At 46.8% G+C, this 17,120-nt stretch overlaps 1 protein-coding gene across 1 annotated transcript in view; it reads left to right on the top strand.

The window, feature by feature from the left end:
- Window positions 1-16,434, top strand: part of ATP7A (ATPase copper transporting alpha) — a 152,387-nt gene extending 135,953 nt beyond the window's left edge. Inside the window, exons 19-23 of the mRNA XM_088445554.1 lie at window positions 3,386-3,528; window positions 5,343-5,546; window positions 11,820-11,937; window positions 13,196-13,298; window positions 15,026-16,434. Of these exons, the coding sequence (XP_088301680.1) occupies window positions 3,386-3,528; window positions 5,343-5,546; window positions 11,820-11,937; window positions 13,196-13,298; window positions 15,026-15,302 (845 nt within the window). The 3' untranslated portion in view covers window positions 15,303-16,434. The remainder of the gene's footprint in view (window positions 1-3,385; window positions 3,529-5,342; window positions 5,547-11,819; window positions 11,938-13,195; window positions 13,299-15,025) is intronic.
- The last annotated feature ends 686 nt before the right edge of the window (window positions 16,435-17,120 follow it).

Raw genomic sequence — 17,120 nt, 5'->3', positions numbered from 1 at the left:
GGGTACAGGTTGTTCACTTATCAATCTGTTTTTTCAGCATTGGTTGTCCTGTTATCTGAGCCTCTGCAGGGGTTTTAGTTCATCTCGTCACCCTCGGTGCTGCTTCTGCCACCTGTCTTTGGGTTCTCAACCCATTATTGACTCCTATGCTAAAACCCTCACGTTGGTCTGGAGCCCCTGAGTTAGATGGACTTTTAGTATGGTCCCAACCGACTGCTCGGTAGTTGACTCTTACCTTACTGTATACTCTGGTTTTCTTTCTTGGTTGAATACATTTTTTTTACCTTTTCCGTGTGCATAACCTTTTGTTACTCTGCTATTGTCAGCTGCGACGGCATCTTCCCTATTTTCAGATAAATAGGTTTTCTCGAGCTTTGTCTTGTATTGATTCTCTTCTACCACAGATTCTTGTTGGTGCTCCCTGTTTCCAGAGGTCAGTGCTGGTCCTTTTTGGTTGGTTTTATGATGCTCCGCCTTGTTCACTTTTGGCAACTAAGGTAATTTTTCACCTAGTTCCTTTCTGCTCATGTGGTGTGTTGGTGGGTTTCCTGAGACTGTCCAGCAAGGAGTTCTGCTTCTCTCCTGTGCTGTGCCATGCTTTGGTCCTAAGCCATTTTGTCTTACCATTGTTTTCTGGTAGTCCCTTTTTAGGGTTAATTGCTGGGTCGGCAAGATTCTCAGCGCTTCAGCTTTTGGACGTTCCCATTGTCTATGCTACAGTGTCCCCTAGTGGATGAATGAGAATTAGGATTTTGGTACCTACCGATAAATCCCTTTCTCGGATTCCACAGGGGACACTAGACGCCCACACAGCAGTGCTGCTTACCTGCCTTCCTGTTTTTGGTTATCCTCTAGTTTTATTGCGGTTTGTCTGCATTATGTTGTGTTGTGACTGCATGTGTTCCCTGCAGGGGGTTATTCTGTTTGCTACATCCTGTGGAGTTCTCCTTCTCTTCTCTTTTTTTTTTTTTTTTCTGTTGTCCTCCGTCTTCTCTTGGGCTCAGTTTCCTTAACTTTATTATCTGTATCTCAACTGAGTATGCACAGGTTGTGACAGGTGCAAGGCTCCTAAATGAATACTATATATATAATCTCCATCCATCCATACACACATTGCATCCGGAAAGTATTCACAGCGCTTCACTTTTTCCACATTTTAAGTTACAGCCTTATTCCATAATGGAATAAATTCATTTTTGTCCTCAAAACTCTACACAGAATACCCCATAATGACAAAGTGTAAAATGTTTTTGAGATTTTTGCAAATTTAATTGACAAATACGAAGAGATCACATGTACATAAGTATTCACAGCCTTTGCTCAATACTTTGTTGATGCACCTTTGGCAGCAATTACAGCCTCAAATCTTTTTGAATATGATGCCACAATATTGGCACACCTATCTTTGGCCAGTTTCGCCCATTCCTCTTTGCAGCACCTCTCAAGCTTCATCAGGTTGGATGGGAAGCATCGGTGCATAGCCATTTTCAGATCTCTCCAGAGATGTTCAATCGGATTCAAGTCTGGGTTCTGGCTGGGCCACTCAAGGACAGTTGTCCTGAAGTCACTCCTTTGATATCTTGGCTGTGTGCTTAGGGTCGTTGTCCTGCTGAAAGATGAACAGTCGCCCCAGTCTAAGGTCAAGAGCACTCTGGAGCAGGTTTTCATCCAGGATGTCTCTGTACATTGCTGCATTTATCTTTTCCTCTATCCTGACTAGTCTCCCAGTTCCTGCCGCTGAAAAACATCCCCACAGCATGATGCTGCCACCACGATGCTTCACTGTAGGGATGGTATTAGCCTGGTGATGAGCGGTGCCTAGTTTCCTCCAAGCATAACACCTGGCATTCACGCCAAAGAGTTCAATCTTTGTCTCATCAGACCAGAGAATTTTGTTTCTCATGGTCTGAGAGTCATCAGGTGCATTTTGGCAAACTCCAGACGGGCTGCCATGTGCTTTTTACTAAGGAGTGGGTTCCATCTTGCTCAGTTTAGATGGCCAGTCAACTCTAGGAAGAGTCCTAGTGGTTCCGAACTTCTTCCATTTACGGATGATGGAGGCCACTGTGCTCATTGGGACCATTTTCTGTACCCTTCCCCAGGTTTGTGCCTCGAGACAATCCTGTCTCGGAGGTCTACAGATGATTCCTTGGATTTCATGCTTGGTTTGTGCTCTGACATGCACTGTATATATAAGGTATATAGACAGGTGTATGCCTTTCAAAATCATGTCCAGTCAACTGAATTTACCACAGGTGGACTCCAATTAAGCTGTAGGAACATCTCAAGGATGATCAGTGGAAACAGGATACATCGGAGCTCAATTTTGAGCTCATGGCAACGGCTGTGAATACTTACATACATGTGACTTAAAATCTCAATAAAGCTTTTTATATGTTGTCATTATGGGGTATTGTGTGTAGAATTTTGAGGACAAAAATTAATTTATTCAGTTTTGGAATAAGGCTGTAAAAAGTGAAGCGCTGTGAATACTTTCTAGATTCACTATATATATGTGTGTTAGTTGAGCATCGCTCATATTTTTGAGAGTCAGTGAAGGGACTGACCAGAATTGGAAGACACTGACGTGGTTGGTCAGCTTGACTACTTATTGCAATACTAGGGAACTAACATTCCCTGGAATTAAATGCAGTACAGTTTGGAATATAATGGTGAGTGCTGAGCTTGTATTATTTTAATTTTTATTTAAATGGTGTGGTCACATGGGTGTAGTATGTAATATTGCCGACCGTATTGCTAATAAGGTATAACTAACCCTATTCTCCCCCCTAAACCTAACCCTCTCTTAGGGGCACCTAACCATAACCTCCTCCCCTAGTACCTAAAAATACCCCCCCCCCCCCGTCCCCGCAGCTGAAACCGAAGTTTCCCAGGGGGGTGCCTAACCCTAACCTCCTTCCGGGGGTGCTTAACCCTAACCCTTCCTTCCTCTAGCCTAAACCTAACCCTCCCAGGGGGTGCCTAACCCTAAGTCCCCCCGGGAACCCTAAGTCCCCCCGAGACCCTAACACCTAAGCCCCCCCCCCCCGTGGCTGTCCGCTCCCGGCTTACCTTCATTCAGTATGCCGGGCGTCGGGCTCCCGGTGTAGGTGTAATAACAGGCGTCGGTTTTCGACGCCTGGCATTAGTACCTTGCCGGGATTTGACAGTCATGAAGCCGGCGGTCGGCATTGAGACCATTTGCTTCCTGACTACAGCCCGGTCACATAACACCGTAGATGTTTGAGTGCCGCTGTATAACATAGTTTTTTTTTATGGTTACTCAGGGATTTGATTTTTAATTAATTTTGTTATTACCAGCATTGTGAGACTATGGCCTCTCTATTGGGTAAAGATAATTATGCCGCCTTCAACTGTTTTGCAGGTCTTCTTTGTGGATTAATAGCTATTGCGGACACTGTGAAACCTGAAGCAGCTTTAGCTGTTTATACATTGCAATCAATGGGCCTCGATGTTGTCTTAATGACTGGAGACAACAGTAAGACTGCAAAAAACATTGCTTCTCAGGTAATTAATCCTCATCACAAAGATGGCTCTCCCTGATTTGTTTCTATTGCAACACTTGGGGTATGCTTGGATATGAAGATCTGATTTCGTTTAGGACCAGGGTTTACAGATTAGACAACCGTGGCTTGTACTTGGATTCCAGTTATTGATCATTAAAGTACATGATCTTCAATGTGGGATGAAATTGTGTCATCTCCAATCTGCATACTATGGTTGTAGTTTTGACAATCTAGGACATCCCAGATAATAAAATGCATGTTTTATTTCAAGCACAGTGAACATTACAATAAAATATACAAGATTAAAGAACATATTTAGGGCCGTAAAGGGAGACTAAGGTGGTGATGTATTAAACCTTCTAAAGAGGACAGGTGGAGAAAATGTCAATAGCAAACAATCAGCTTCTAGCTATCATTTTACAGAATGTATTTGATAAATGATAGCTGGAAGCTAATTGGTTTCTATAGGCAAGGTATGTCATCTTTAGAAGGTTTGATACATCACCCCCTAGGTCCATACTTGTTTATCCGGGATGTAATTAGCATCCCGGTGTACGGGGATGGTCTTAATACTGGCGCCGAAATCACGACTGGTCGGGATCCTGGCCCCAGCATCCCGACCGTCTGCATCCCGAAGGTAAGTTTCGGGGTGCAGGGGGACGGTAGCTTTAGCTAGCGGGATTAGGCACTAGGGGGAGGGTTAGGGTTAGGCACCGGGAAGGGAGGGTTAGAATTGGGGTGTGCGGGGAGTGGGAGGTTAGGTTTAGGCACTAGGGGGGGGGGATTAGGGTAGGGGTCAGAAAATGACTCCCCATTCACTTCTATGGGTGTCGGGATTCTGGCTGTCGGGATGCCGCTGTCAGTATTCTGACTAGTTTATCCTAATAGTTTTTTACTCCACTGAAGCTGTGAATAGAAGACAATGGGTCATTAGTGACTGGAAAGAATGTGACTAGGAGAAGACGACGTTCACCATATGCTGAATGGTTTGATCTTCTATTATACACTTAGAATAGAGGAGCAAATCGTGACTTCTCAAAATTTTCAGCTGTCAAGAGCTGTGTAATTGGGCTTTTATTTAAGGAGGCCGTCTGCCCTAAAGTATTACTCAGCAGAAGAACTCCCAGTGTGTTTCTTTAATCGCCACCATTGTGCACAGTTGGCCCATTTCTTCCTGAACACCTACAACATCTAAAACTGTCACTGTCCACTTGCATCAGCAGGGAAAGCAAAGGTCTCTTGAAAGGACAGCTTAATAAAAACCAGCCAAGAAAGTGTAGTAATCGTGGGTGATCTCCAGGTCAGACTCCATGGACACCCACAACTTGCTTCCCATTATGCAACCAATTCACTAATCTCACTAAAACTATTATAATAAACAATCTGGTTCAACACTATTAGCTGGATTAGTTATTGTTAGTACTAGCGTACACAGAGGTCCAGTGCCCTGTTTTTGTAGCAGAGCTGAACCGTATGTAGAGCTGTGGAGTCAGGTCAGTACATTTCTACCGACTCCAACTCTATCCCCACCAAAATTGTCTCTGACTCCACCTTCAAAATACTTCTAATATTAGAACTTGTTTATTTTGCTGGACCATGTGCATTTTGTTTTGTAAAGGGCTTTTAGGGTAACATAAGCTTGGTATATGAAATGATCACTCCATCGCTTTGGCTGCCATGAGAAAGCATAGTTTTACTCAAATAACCTTTGAAGGCTTTTTGACAGTCTTGGTGTATAATTAATACACACTGCAATAGGGATAATAGATCTTAAATTATTTGTAAACTTCTATCCTTTACCTTTTGTTTCAAAAGGTTGGTATAACCAAAGTGTTTGCTGAGGTCCTTCCATCTCATAAAGTTGCCATGGTAAGGCAGCTGCAGGAGCAAGGGACAAGGGTGGCAATGGTGGGAGATGGTATCAATGACTCTCCTGCTCTCGCCATGGCCAATGTGGGAATCGCCATAGGGACTGGCACTGACGTTGCCATTGAGGCAGCAGATGTAGTTCTGATAAGGGTAAGTAAATATCTTGCCAGATCACTGTTGCTGTAGCCTACTGCCCTTCCTCCTAACTCCCCTCTCTGCCCTCCTCTACTCTGTCTTCTTATCCCTATTGTGTCCACCCATATCCCCTCTGTAAAAGCCATTTTTCTACTTCAGGGTCCATAGGGTATCCACAGGATACCTTGGGGTATAGGTGTGACGTCAGTTGCAGGGCACCAAAGAGTTAAGCTTTCAGCCTCCCAGGATGCACTAGGTCCCCCTCCTATACCCCGCCCCCGGGCCAAGGCACCTCAGTTTAGTTTGGTGCCCGGCCGGAGTCGGGTGCACCTGTTGGAGTGGGGGCTAGAAGAGCCCCTGAAGCTTATTCTTCATGCAGCTGTGGCTGCACATCTGGATGAACAGCATGGACAGTCAGTCCTGACGTCCATGCTGTCTTCCCTACACCCCGCCGGTACCAGAACGCCGGTACTGATCCGGGGATGCTGGTGGGCGTCTGGGGTCACAGCTAGCGGTGACCCCAGATGCTCCGGACCATGGCCGGATTCAAGGGGGACAGAGGTAAGCAGCGGGGTCCCGCGGTGGGTCCCCGCTGATCACATGGTCCTAAGTCCCCAGGCAGGGGGCTCCCTGGGGACTGGCTGCAGCGTGGAGCCAGGCGACCAACCTGCGCTTCCACTACCCCCTGGGACAGCGGACCGCAGCAGAGCGGTAGCGCTGCGGCGTCCCAGGGGTTAAATGCATGCCAGGGGAGCGCGCCTTCCCTGTCTCACAGCCGGCGCCTCCCCCGCTGCACACAGCCCTCTCTGCATGCTGCCGACTGGTCCTGTGGCAGCGCTCCTCCCCCAGGCCAGCCTCCTCTCTGCTCCTCGGCGGCCATCTTCTCCAGAACGCATGGTGAACGCTGCTGGAAGCGCTGGACGGAAGCATCGTGGTCTGGGTCCCCCCGCATACCTCTCCTCCGCTGTGGTCAGGTCTGTGTATGCAGCGCTGTGTCCTACCAGGCCCTGTGTCTGTGTAGTTGAGTGATCAGCGCTGTTAGTGCAGGAATTGTTATTTTTCTGCATTGTATGTGACTGTGCTAGCGCTGCTGCCTGTAATCTTTTCTTCTCTAAACTGTCAGCTTTATTACTGTCCCTGTTCTTTCTGCTAAAGCCCTTGCGGTGCGGTGCTGCAGGGTGGTCTCTCGCCTATTTAATACTTAATTGGTGAGAGAGGTCACATACGTGGTGCCATCATGTCTGAAAGTGATTTTCCCCTCCGGCTACAGTGTACCACGTGCAAAGTACCGTTAGCGGAGGGGGAGGGTAGCGCGGAGGGCCTTTGCCGGCAGTGTTTGTCCATGGCGCGGCCTATTACGGTTACAGCACCGGTACAGGAGCCGCCCTGGGCTTGTTTCGCTCAGGCGTTAACAGCTTTAGTGGGCCAGTTAGCTCCGCAGCCCGCGTTTACTCCGATGGGTTTGTCCCAGCAGTCTGTGGTGTCGTCACCCATGCAGGGGTTCCCACGACAATTGGTGGTACCCCACAGTCTCCCTATTTCCCCGCTCCCGGGTTCTCAGGAGCCAGCGTGGGTTAACTCCCTGACAAGTTCTGTACAGCACTTGTCGGATGTGTTGCAAGGGGAGTCTGTGATGCGGTCTCATAAAAGGCCGGTGGCGTCTCTGTCCGCTCCTTATGAGGATGACGAAGGGACGTCTGATGATGGGGAGATTCTAGATCCTTACGATCAGGAACCTCTCCATACTAAGGACGCTGATGCTAAGTCCAAAGTATATATTCCTGGACTTATTCGGGCGGTCCGCACAGCCTTGGTGATTGAGGACGAAGTTCCCCCAGCGGCTAAATCTAAGTATGCCTTTTTCAAAGATGTGAAGGGCGATGCCACAGTCTTTCCTCTTTCGGGTCAGTTGGTGGACCATTTAGAGGAGGCGTGGAAACAACCTGGCAAAAGATACCAGCCGCAGAGACGCCTGGCGGTGGCTTATCCGTTCGCGGATAATTATTTTGCTAAGTGGGAATCCCCTCCACAGGTGGATTCTCACGTGACCCGTCTTGTCCGTAGTGCCACATTGCCGATGCCATCCATGTCCTCCCTTAAGGATGCTACGGACCGCAAGGTAGAAATCTGCCTGAAGTCCGCTTATTCCCTTGCAGGGGGGGCAGCACGGCCGGCTATGGCCATTTGCTGGGTTGCCAGAGCGATGGAGCGCTGGGCGGATTCATTAGAGGCTTCTTTTGAATCCGACTGTCCGGCCGATCAGGCGGAGTTGATTGGCAATCTCCGTGATTCGGCCACCTACATCAACGAGGCGGCTCTAGACATTAGTACTCTGGTGTCTAGAATTTCTTCAGCAGCGGTAGCTGCTCGTCGCACCTTGTGGCTGCGATCCTGGAAGGCGGACGCAGATTCCAAGAAAGGTCTGGAAGCGTTGCCGTTTACCGGAGAAGTTCTCTTCGGTCCGGATCTGGATAAGATTGTGGCCACGCTGGCGGCAGCCAAATCTGCCTGTCTCCCGTCGGCCGCTGCTCCTTCTGGTTCGGGACCATCGTCCTTTCGGTCATCTAGGGCCCAGGGCAGGCCCAAACCACAGTCGTTTCCTCGACAGGCTGGCCCTAAGAAATCGGTCAAGCCCCGGAAGCAGGCATGGAGTACCAGACGTCCGGCCCCCAAGCCAGATGACAAGCCTGCGGCCTGACGGTCCGGGCCTCCCTTTGGGGGATCCCAGGGTGGGTGGCCGCCTGCTACAGTTCGCCCAGTGTTGGTCGACCACTACGACAGACACTTGGGTTCTGGAGGTGGTTTCCCACGGATACGCCCTCTCCTTCCGGCACAGACCCCCGGCTCGCTTCTTCACCACGGGTCTCCCATCAGACCGGAACAAGGCTACGGAGCTGCGGAAGGTATTGCACACTATGCTCCAGGCTGGAGTTATAGTGGCGGTTCCATTCTCCCAGAGGGGCCAGGGTTTCTATTCAAATCTATTTTTGGTACAGAAACCCAATGGGTCATATCGTCCGATACTCAACCTCAAAGCACTCAACAAGTCTTTGCGGGTCCCGAAGTTTCGGATGGAGACCCTACGGTCCATCATTCTGGCGCTGGAACCTGGGGACTACTTGGTGTCATTGGACATACAGGACGCTTACCTGCATGTCCCTATTCTTTGGCGCCATCAACAGTTCCTCAGGTTTGCAATCAGCAGCGACCACTTCCAGTTTCGGGCGTTACCTTTTGGCCTGGCAACAGCACCACGTGTTTTCACCAAGGTGATGGCGGTCATGGCGGCTTCTCTGCGGCTGCAGGGAGTCCGCATGTTGCCGTATTTGGACGACCTGTTATTGGTGGCAGGATCTCCAGAGCTCCTGTTACGCCACTTGGACCTGACCATTGCACTGCTGCAACGGCACGGCTGGCTAATCAACTGGCAGAAGTCCACTCTAATCCCGTCTCGGAGGATTCTGCATCTTGGAGCCTTATTGGACTCGGGACAGCAAAGGATCTTCGTGACGGAGGACAAGATCTCTGCTTTACAGTCAAGGGTGCGCAGTTGTCTGCACAGCCGCCGGGTGTCCTTACACTCGGCGATGAGGTTACTGGGCTCCATGGTGTCGGTGTTCGACATGGTGGAATACGCCCAGTTTCACTCCAGACCTCTGCAGCACCTGATCCTGTCCAAGTGGAACGGGCTGACTCAGTCTCTGAAGTCCCAGACGATTGTGCTCACCCAGGAGGTTCGCCTGTCCCTTACGTGGTGGTTACAGACGACCCACCTCAACAAGGGACGTCCGTTCTGGGTTCCAAATTGGGTCCTGTTGACAAAGGACGCCAGTCTTCGGGGCTGGGGAGCAGTTTCGGGTCCACACTTGTTCCAGGGCAGGTGGACGCCGACAGAAGCGGAGCTTCCAATAAATATCTTGGAACTCCGTGCGGTCTTCAATGCTCTCCAGCAGGCACAGCGGTTTCTCCAGGGTCGCCCGGTGCAGGTCCAGTCGGACAACGCTACCACCGTGGCCTACATAAACAGGCAAGGAGGAACTCGCAGTCGGGCGGCTCTCGTAGAGGTCTCTCGGATCCTGGTTTGGGCGGAGCGCAATCTTCCGGCCATATCAGCGGTCTTCATCCCGGGAGTGCTCAATTGGGAGGCGGACTTTCTAAGTCGCCAGGACGTTCATCCGGGGGAATGGTCCCTGCACCCGGACGTTTTTCAACTACTGGTGGACAGGTGGGGTCTTCCAGAAATCGACCTCATGGCGTCCCGGCACAACAACAAGTTGCCGGTGTACGGGTCTCGCACAAGAGACAAAGGGGCGTCTCTGGTGGATGCTCTGTCCGTCCGGTGGACGTTCCGGTTCGCATACCTGTTCCCTCCGGTCTCCCTTCTTCCACGGGTAATCCGGAAATTCAAACAGGAAGGAGGGACGCTCCTGTTGATAGCTCCCGCGTGGCCCAGACGGCACTGGTTCTCAGACCTTCAGGGTCTGTCCGTGGACATTCCTCTGCGGTTGCCGCTACGACCGGACCTTCTGTCTCAGGGTCCTTGCCTTCACCCGGACCTGACTCTGCTGTCTTTGACGGCGTGGCTGTTGAGACGGCCATGCTGAGGTCCCGGGGGTTTTCCAGCTCTGTGGTGCGTACCATGTTACGAGCTCGGAAACCGTCTTCCGCGAGGATATACCATCGCGTGTGGCATACGTTCTTCCAGTGGTGTCGACCGAGAGGTTATGCACCGCGGGAGTTTCGTCTGTCTCGGATTCTCGCCTTCCTGCAAGCGGGACTAGATCATGGGCTTCGCCTTGCTTCTTTGAAGGTACAGGTTTCGGCCCTATCTGTCTGGTTTCACCGTAGGATTGCTACAATCCCGGATGTGCGCACCTTTATGCAGGGTGTTCTCCGCATTCAGCCGCCCTTTGTTCCACCTGTGGCGCCTTGGGATTTGGCTGTGGTCCTGAGGGCTCTCCAAGGACCGCCGTTTGAACCACTGGGCTCAGTGGATCTTAAATGGCTAACAGCTAAGACTGTTTTCCTTCTGGCTATTGCTTCGGCCAGACGTGTTTCTGAGTTAGGGGCTCTTTCTTGTAGACCCCCTTTCTTGGTTTTTTATGGGAACAGGGCAGTGCTCCGCACTCGGCCCGAGTTTCTTCCCAAAGTTATTTCCCAGTTTCATATTAACGAGGAAATAGTTGTTCCGGCCTTTAACTCACCGGGTCTTTCCGTGGGTGAGGCCTCATTGGATGTTGTGCGGGCCTTAAGGACTTATGTTGACCGCACTTCTTCGTTTAGGAAGTCGGACGCTTTGTTTGTCCTCTTTGGCTTCCGTAAAAAGGGTTGGCCTGCTTCAAAGCAAACTTTGGCAGCCTGGATCCGTATGGCTATTTCTGAAGCTTATCTTCATGAAGGCCTACCGGTCCCTCCTTCTCTGAAGGCTCATTCCACTAGGTCTGTGGGTCCTTCGTGGGCAGCTCGACGTGGTGCCTCGGCAGTTCAGATCTGCAAGGCTGCTACGTGGTCTTCTGTCCATACCTTCGTGAGGTATTACAGGTTTGACACCTTCGCCTCTCAGGATGCTTCCTTCGGGCGACGGATTCTCCTTTCTGCACAGGAGCGTCCCCACCCTTAAAGGATACTGCTTTGGGACATCCCCAAGGTATCCTGTGGATACCCTATGGACCCTGAAGTAGAAAATATGAGATATGGTAAGAACTTACCCTTGTTATCTCTATTTCTACGAAGTCCATAGGGTTCCACAGGACTCCCGCCCTGTCGCACCTGTGCTGCAGATGGGCTTTGCTCTGGTCACCGGTTTTCCGTCTCCCTCTGGTGAGAATGTGATTCTTGTATGTGTCCAGATCTTTGTTCTCTCTCTTCCTTCTCCTCCTCCGGCCTATGGCTTGGTAACTAACTGAGGTGCCTTGGCCCGGGGGCGGGGTATAGGAGGGGGACCTAGTGCATCCTGGGAGGCTGAAAGCTTAACTCTTTGGTGCCCTGCGACTGACGTCACACCTATACCCCAAGGTATCCTGTGGAACCCTATGGACTTCGTAGAAATAGAGATAACAAGGGTAAGTTCTTACCATATCTCATATTGTCTTCACTGCAAAATGTCATTGAACTCTGCCATTATGTATTTATTTGAAGTTGGTAAATTATTTTGATCAGTTTGTAACTTGTTCTATCCCCCTTGTATGGTGCTACAGAACCCAAGTGGTGCCTTATAATTAAAAGATAACATGCACCTATACCTTTTTATTATTAAGTAACAAAGCATATGTTTTCTTTCTTCTGCAGAATGATCTCCTGGACGTTGTTGCCAGCATAAACTTATCACGCAAGACTGTGAGACGAATACGAATAAATTTTGTGTTTGCCCTAATTTACAACCTCGTTGGCATTCCTATAGCTGCAGGTATGTAATGGAAACTAAGATATTCAGAGCTGTACGCTAATGCCACTGCAGCTGCAAATTTGTATGCAGCTGGTGTGCGATGATATGCAAAAGTCGTTGCCGTCTGGATTTGTAATAAGACGCCCACTTTTGGCTTCGCAACTTGAAGCGACTGCATACAAAGTCGCAGCATCAGTCGCAGATCAGTCAATAATTGGTCTGAGTAACCCTATGGTCGCGTTGAATGGCCAGTGGTAACAGAGACGCTGGAAGGTCAAATATACTGCGCAGGGGATCGCAGTCCGAGACAAACCCCGAAAGCGGCCCTGTAACGTCTGCGTTTCAGTTGTCACCCCCCCACTCCCGATACCTGTCCCTGCCTGTCAATCACATAGCGAATAAATCCTCACTGCTAGCAACATTGGTAACGTGACTTTGTGCAAGTGCTGTGTGACTCGGATGCCCGTGCTGTGTGACTCGGATGCCCGTGCTGTGTGACTCGGACGCACGTGCTGTGTGACTCGGATGCACGTGCTGTGTGACTCGGACGAATGCGCAGATTACTGATAATCCTACAACTGCGCAAACATTGGCAATGCGTCCATCTCTGACTCAGGCCCGTTTTCGGGAAGTTTTGTTATGATGGTTTATTTTCTATGAGAGTAGATTTGCAAATGCCAGCATGCTCTACAAGCCAGTGTGTAGTATTAGTAGATCAGTAACAGCTAGAGCATCACAGTCTGCATAAATGCTGTAAAAACTGGAATACCAGAAGGAAACCATACACCTTAGTTGGTCAATAGTAAAGCATTAGTGAGGCCATCTGAATCATATATTTGATATTTATGGAGTTTTTTGTTTTTAAGTTCCTACATTTTTTTTTTCTTTTTTCTTTTTTTTTAAAAAAAAGGGACATTGCTGTCTTTTTTAATGTGACTTGGACCAATAGGAAAATGAGTAATGTGTGTACAGTAAATCTGATGTTGTAGCGTGTAAACTAAACCACACCACAGTGTTAGCAGCTTAGAATAGGAATTATTATAAAGTTTCCATTTGTCCTCTTTTCTAGTATATTCTCCTATATGGATCTATGTTCACTCAATGTATACTATACACTAGCTTCCCCTGACCTTTGGTAATCTGCACACTTATCTATCTATATAAGTGGTACTAATAGGTGAATACATTACAGGAGGGCATTAGTTACAGGAAAATAATGATGGATAGTGTAATAAATATGTGCTGCATTTCATATGTAAAGCTGTCACCATTCTTGCAGGTGTCTTTATGCCAGTTGGTTTGATTTTGCAGCCCTGGATGGGATCAGCGGCAATGGCAGCTTCCTCTGTCTCTGTAGTTTTCTCGTCCTTGCTGCTTAAACTGTAAGTGTTGTTATTTAGGGACATTTCATTGTGTCTGTTAAGTTTTTTTCCTTTTTCAGTTAGTGCATTTGACAGGGCTTGGTCTGTTTGTTGTAGATTATCTTCATTCAGTATAAACCTTTTCGGAGAACTCATTCTGTATCAATAGCCTAAAGTTTATGCATATTTTCATTTATTTAACATCAACGGCGTCCTTATTGCTTCCTTGACTGAAGTTTTATTCATAGATTTACAATGGAAGACTGTCCCCTAGTGGTCAAATTATTTTGGATATAATTCAATGATTGAGATACTGTATATCCAAAGTTATTGCATAGCAAAGCCAATGTTTCTCAGACATGACTGAAACCTACAGTATTATCTGCAGGAAAAACATTATTTATTGTCTTACTGTGTGTAATATGTTTATGGAATACTTCTGTCAGTGGAATTTTGGTTAAGAAACTAGGAAAAAAAAAGTTTTCTCTTTAGTTATATTAAGTTTCTATTATTACTATGTTTAAAGTTGACCTGTCTCCTATACACAGTGTAGTACACCAGTAGCAATCCTGATTATGGAGCTTGTCCATTAAGTAGGACCGTTACCTCCTGAATATAGGTTGGACCAATGAACCCTATGAATATTAGTCAGAGTGCCTCAGTGATGTTGCTGGCTCTGAGCAGAATGATAGCATGCAATCTGATTCTTCCACAATGGAGTATGCCACTGTGTAGTTGACAGGTCCATATTAAAAGAGTACAAATTAGGACTGTGTAATTTATGTGCACGTTTGTTAAAATGTTATGTTTTCTATTGAATGTTTTTGGAAAACGTGTGTAAGGGTGAGAAAAACCCTTTTTTTGATTTGTTGCTGCTCACAGAATGAGTATTGTCTACGTACTGTTAGTCTGCCTTGTAATCTAAGAGGTATTTTATACTGATGCTGAAATGGGACTGTCACTGACAGCTTCTGACTTCAATACTGTGCCCAGAAACCATTTGGATTCCATTCAGCAAATCACCAAAATAAAGCTTTCATATTGAATACTAATGATTGGTGATGACACCAGGTTCGATCTCCAGTGGGGTGACCATGATAAAGCAGGGGACCCCTAAACCAGGTTTCTCCTGCACCCATTAGTAGAGAATAATGTACCCTATTTTCTCCTAATGTCTTTGCATTCAGTGACTTCTAAAAAATGATGGTGCTGCCTATCATAATGATGGTAATCCACTTTTTCCATCATGGTGAAATTGGAAAATGTCCACAATTAATGTGTCATTGTTGTGCTTTAACAAGGAGGGTGGAGGAAACCAAGCTGTGTGTCTTCTTACATAACAATAAGCCTTTATATATTAATGATTTACACTAAGATATCTGGGTTAGGCTTGTGGCTACAGTCTATCACCAAAGCTACGTGCGGCCTCAACAGTGTGGCCAGAGGATGACTACTCCCCAACAAATTGCAGATCATTTCCCCTGACTTTCATTGACTTCTTGAGGCCATGAAAGACCACCTGTGTGAGAAAACATTGATTGTCACAATTGCAGCTTACAGGCCGGCTTTATTTGTGTCCTTTTTATGTGTATCATTGAACTATTAATGCATACTACAGATCTAAAGGTGTTCTTATACTCAATGCTATCTTCATGACTCTCTTCTAAGTTTTTCTTCTATAATTAGGAGAACAAAGAATCTTATTCAATCATTACTTAGTTTAATGGAAATTAATTCTGTTTCTGCAGTTACCGAAAGCCAAGTCGTGAGAAGCTGGAACTCCAAGCTCAAGGTCAAATGAGGCAGAAATCCCCTTCAGAAATTAGCGTCCACATTGGGCTCTCTGAAAACCGTAGAAGTTCCCCAAAGCTTGGCATTTTGGGCCGATTTGTGAACTACAGCCGAGCCTCCCTCAACTCCTTCCTGTCTGACAAACATTCCCAGCACAGCATGCCACTGCATGATCCAGACAAGCATACACTACTCATGGAAGACCTAAGAGGCGAGGAAGATACCTTCCTATGATCAGAAGCTCCGTAATGATGAAAATCGCAGAGAATTGTAAAGAAAATATACCTAAGAGCCAGTATGGACAACATCAATGGCAAAGTACCAATGAGCCTTTTGTAGCTAATACACATTGCAGTGACACCTTCAACCACTGGAAAAGTGAGCGAGGATGTCAGTCATTGACTTGTACGCTAATGTGCCTTATGGATTTAGACAACTCGTCATTATTAGCCTGGACACAAGAATGAAATGACTCAAGTAACACAGATTATTATTATTTTTAATTATTATGACATGTGGTCAATTTAATCGTTCTTTACCTTCTTATTAAATGAGGGGGAAATAATCTCCCCCATTTAGTGCATATCGTTATTGCTTCCCACAGCCCTGCAATGCCAGACACACAGGTCAGTGGGGCTGATCTGCCAGGTCACATTAAAAATGCTTCACATTTACAAAAGATCATTTTTATTGCTTTACCTTCTCCCAATGAGCTTTGCTGTGTTACTAACTGTATGTAACCTTAGTTACAGCATAATATCTACCTGTCATTGCACTAATACTTCCCTGTGAAATCCATAGGAATTAAGTTCTATATTTTTACCAGATTATTACAACATGACCTTTCCTATATTCTGCTTGAAACCTGTCCCTGCCTAAGAGGCTCTGTCAGGACCTAAAGCAACTAAAATATTAAATAGCAGTATGAGTCAGATGTTAATAAAATAATGTTCATTTCCAGGGAAAGTATATCTTTTTTTTATTTATTGCAAGTATTTATAGTGCATCTATATAGTAACATGCTGTAATGTAAGATTTGTTTGCATTGTGTCACCATCGGCTGCTTGACTTCATGTGAATCCTGCAAGCCTAATATATCTCAGTTAATGAAATATAAAATGCAGTTTATGTCCCCAATAACAAATAATATATATTATCTTCACTGAATGAGCAGTACCTATGGTCTCTCAATTCAATATCCTATGATAATATGGAATAATGGCAGTAATGTATGTCAGTATGTAATGTTTATGTATTTCATTTTATTATCTTTTGTCTGATTTATATATGAAAGCTTTATTTCTTTTAAATCCTGAAAACTCAATTTTTATATATTGTATTTAAGAATATATCTGAATTTATTTTCCATTTGTCTCGATCATGATAAATTACGCACCTTCTCCCCAGTCATTTTGGAGGCATTAGTTTGCATTAATGATTAGCATGTTGGTATCTCTAGTACGACAGTGCAATATGGGCCTTATTCAGGTTGGATCGCACGGCTGCTTTCACACCCACCCGCTAGCTGCGAAAATATGCTAATGAATGCAATCACACGGCAACCGCAGTACTATACAAAGACGCCCATCACCACATAAAGCCGCCCACTTCCCATGACATGCATCCGCAAGTCAGTGAAAACATTGATAACGTCCAGTAACATCGGAACCATTTGCTCAGTTGTGGTTCACCTGACCCTACCGCAGAAACTGCTAAACTTCCTGTCGCCATCTAGACCTCTGCCAGCGTATACAATCGCAGGGGCTTAATTATGCAAGCCCCTGTAAACGCACAGGCACGCCTGTGTTCCGCCGTCCACCCCTCTCTCCACCCCTAAACGGTCAATCACTATAATTGGACTGTGTGCTCACTGCGATCGCTTCCTGATCACAGCAACTGGTTCGCGCACTGCGATGCATGCACAGAGCACAAACATCGCCCGGCTGCATGGTAACGCAGCTGTGCGATCCAACCTGAATAAGGCCCTATATTCATAGATCAGCTGCACATGCATCTTACAGAGTAAAACTACAGCAAGTCCTTTGAGCATAA

Source organism: Taudactylus pleione, unplaced genomic scaffold, assembly GCF_031769625.1.
Source record: "Taudactylus pleione unplaced genomic scaffold, aTauple2 ptg000381l, whole genome shotgun sequence".
Lineage (NCBI taxonomy): Eukaryota > Metazoa > Chordata > Amphibia > Anura > Myobatrachidae > Taudactylus > Taudactylus pleione.
This window is presented reverse-complemented; position numbering and strand designations above follow the sequence as displayed.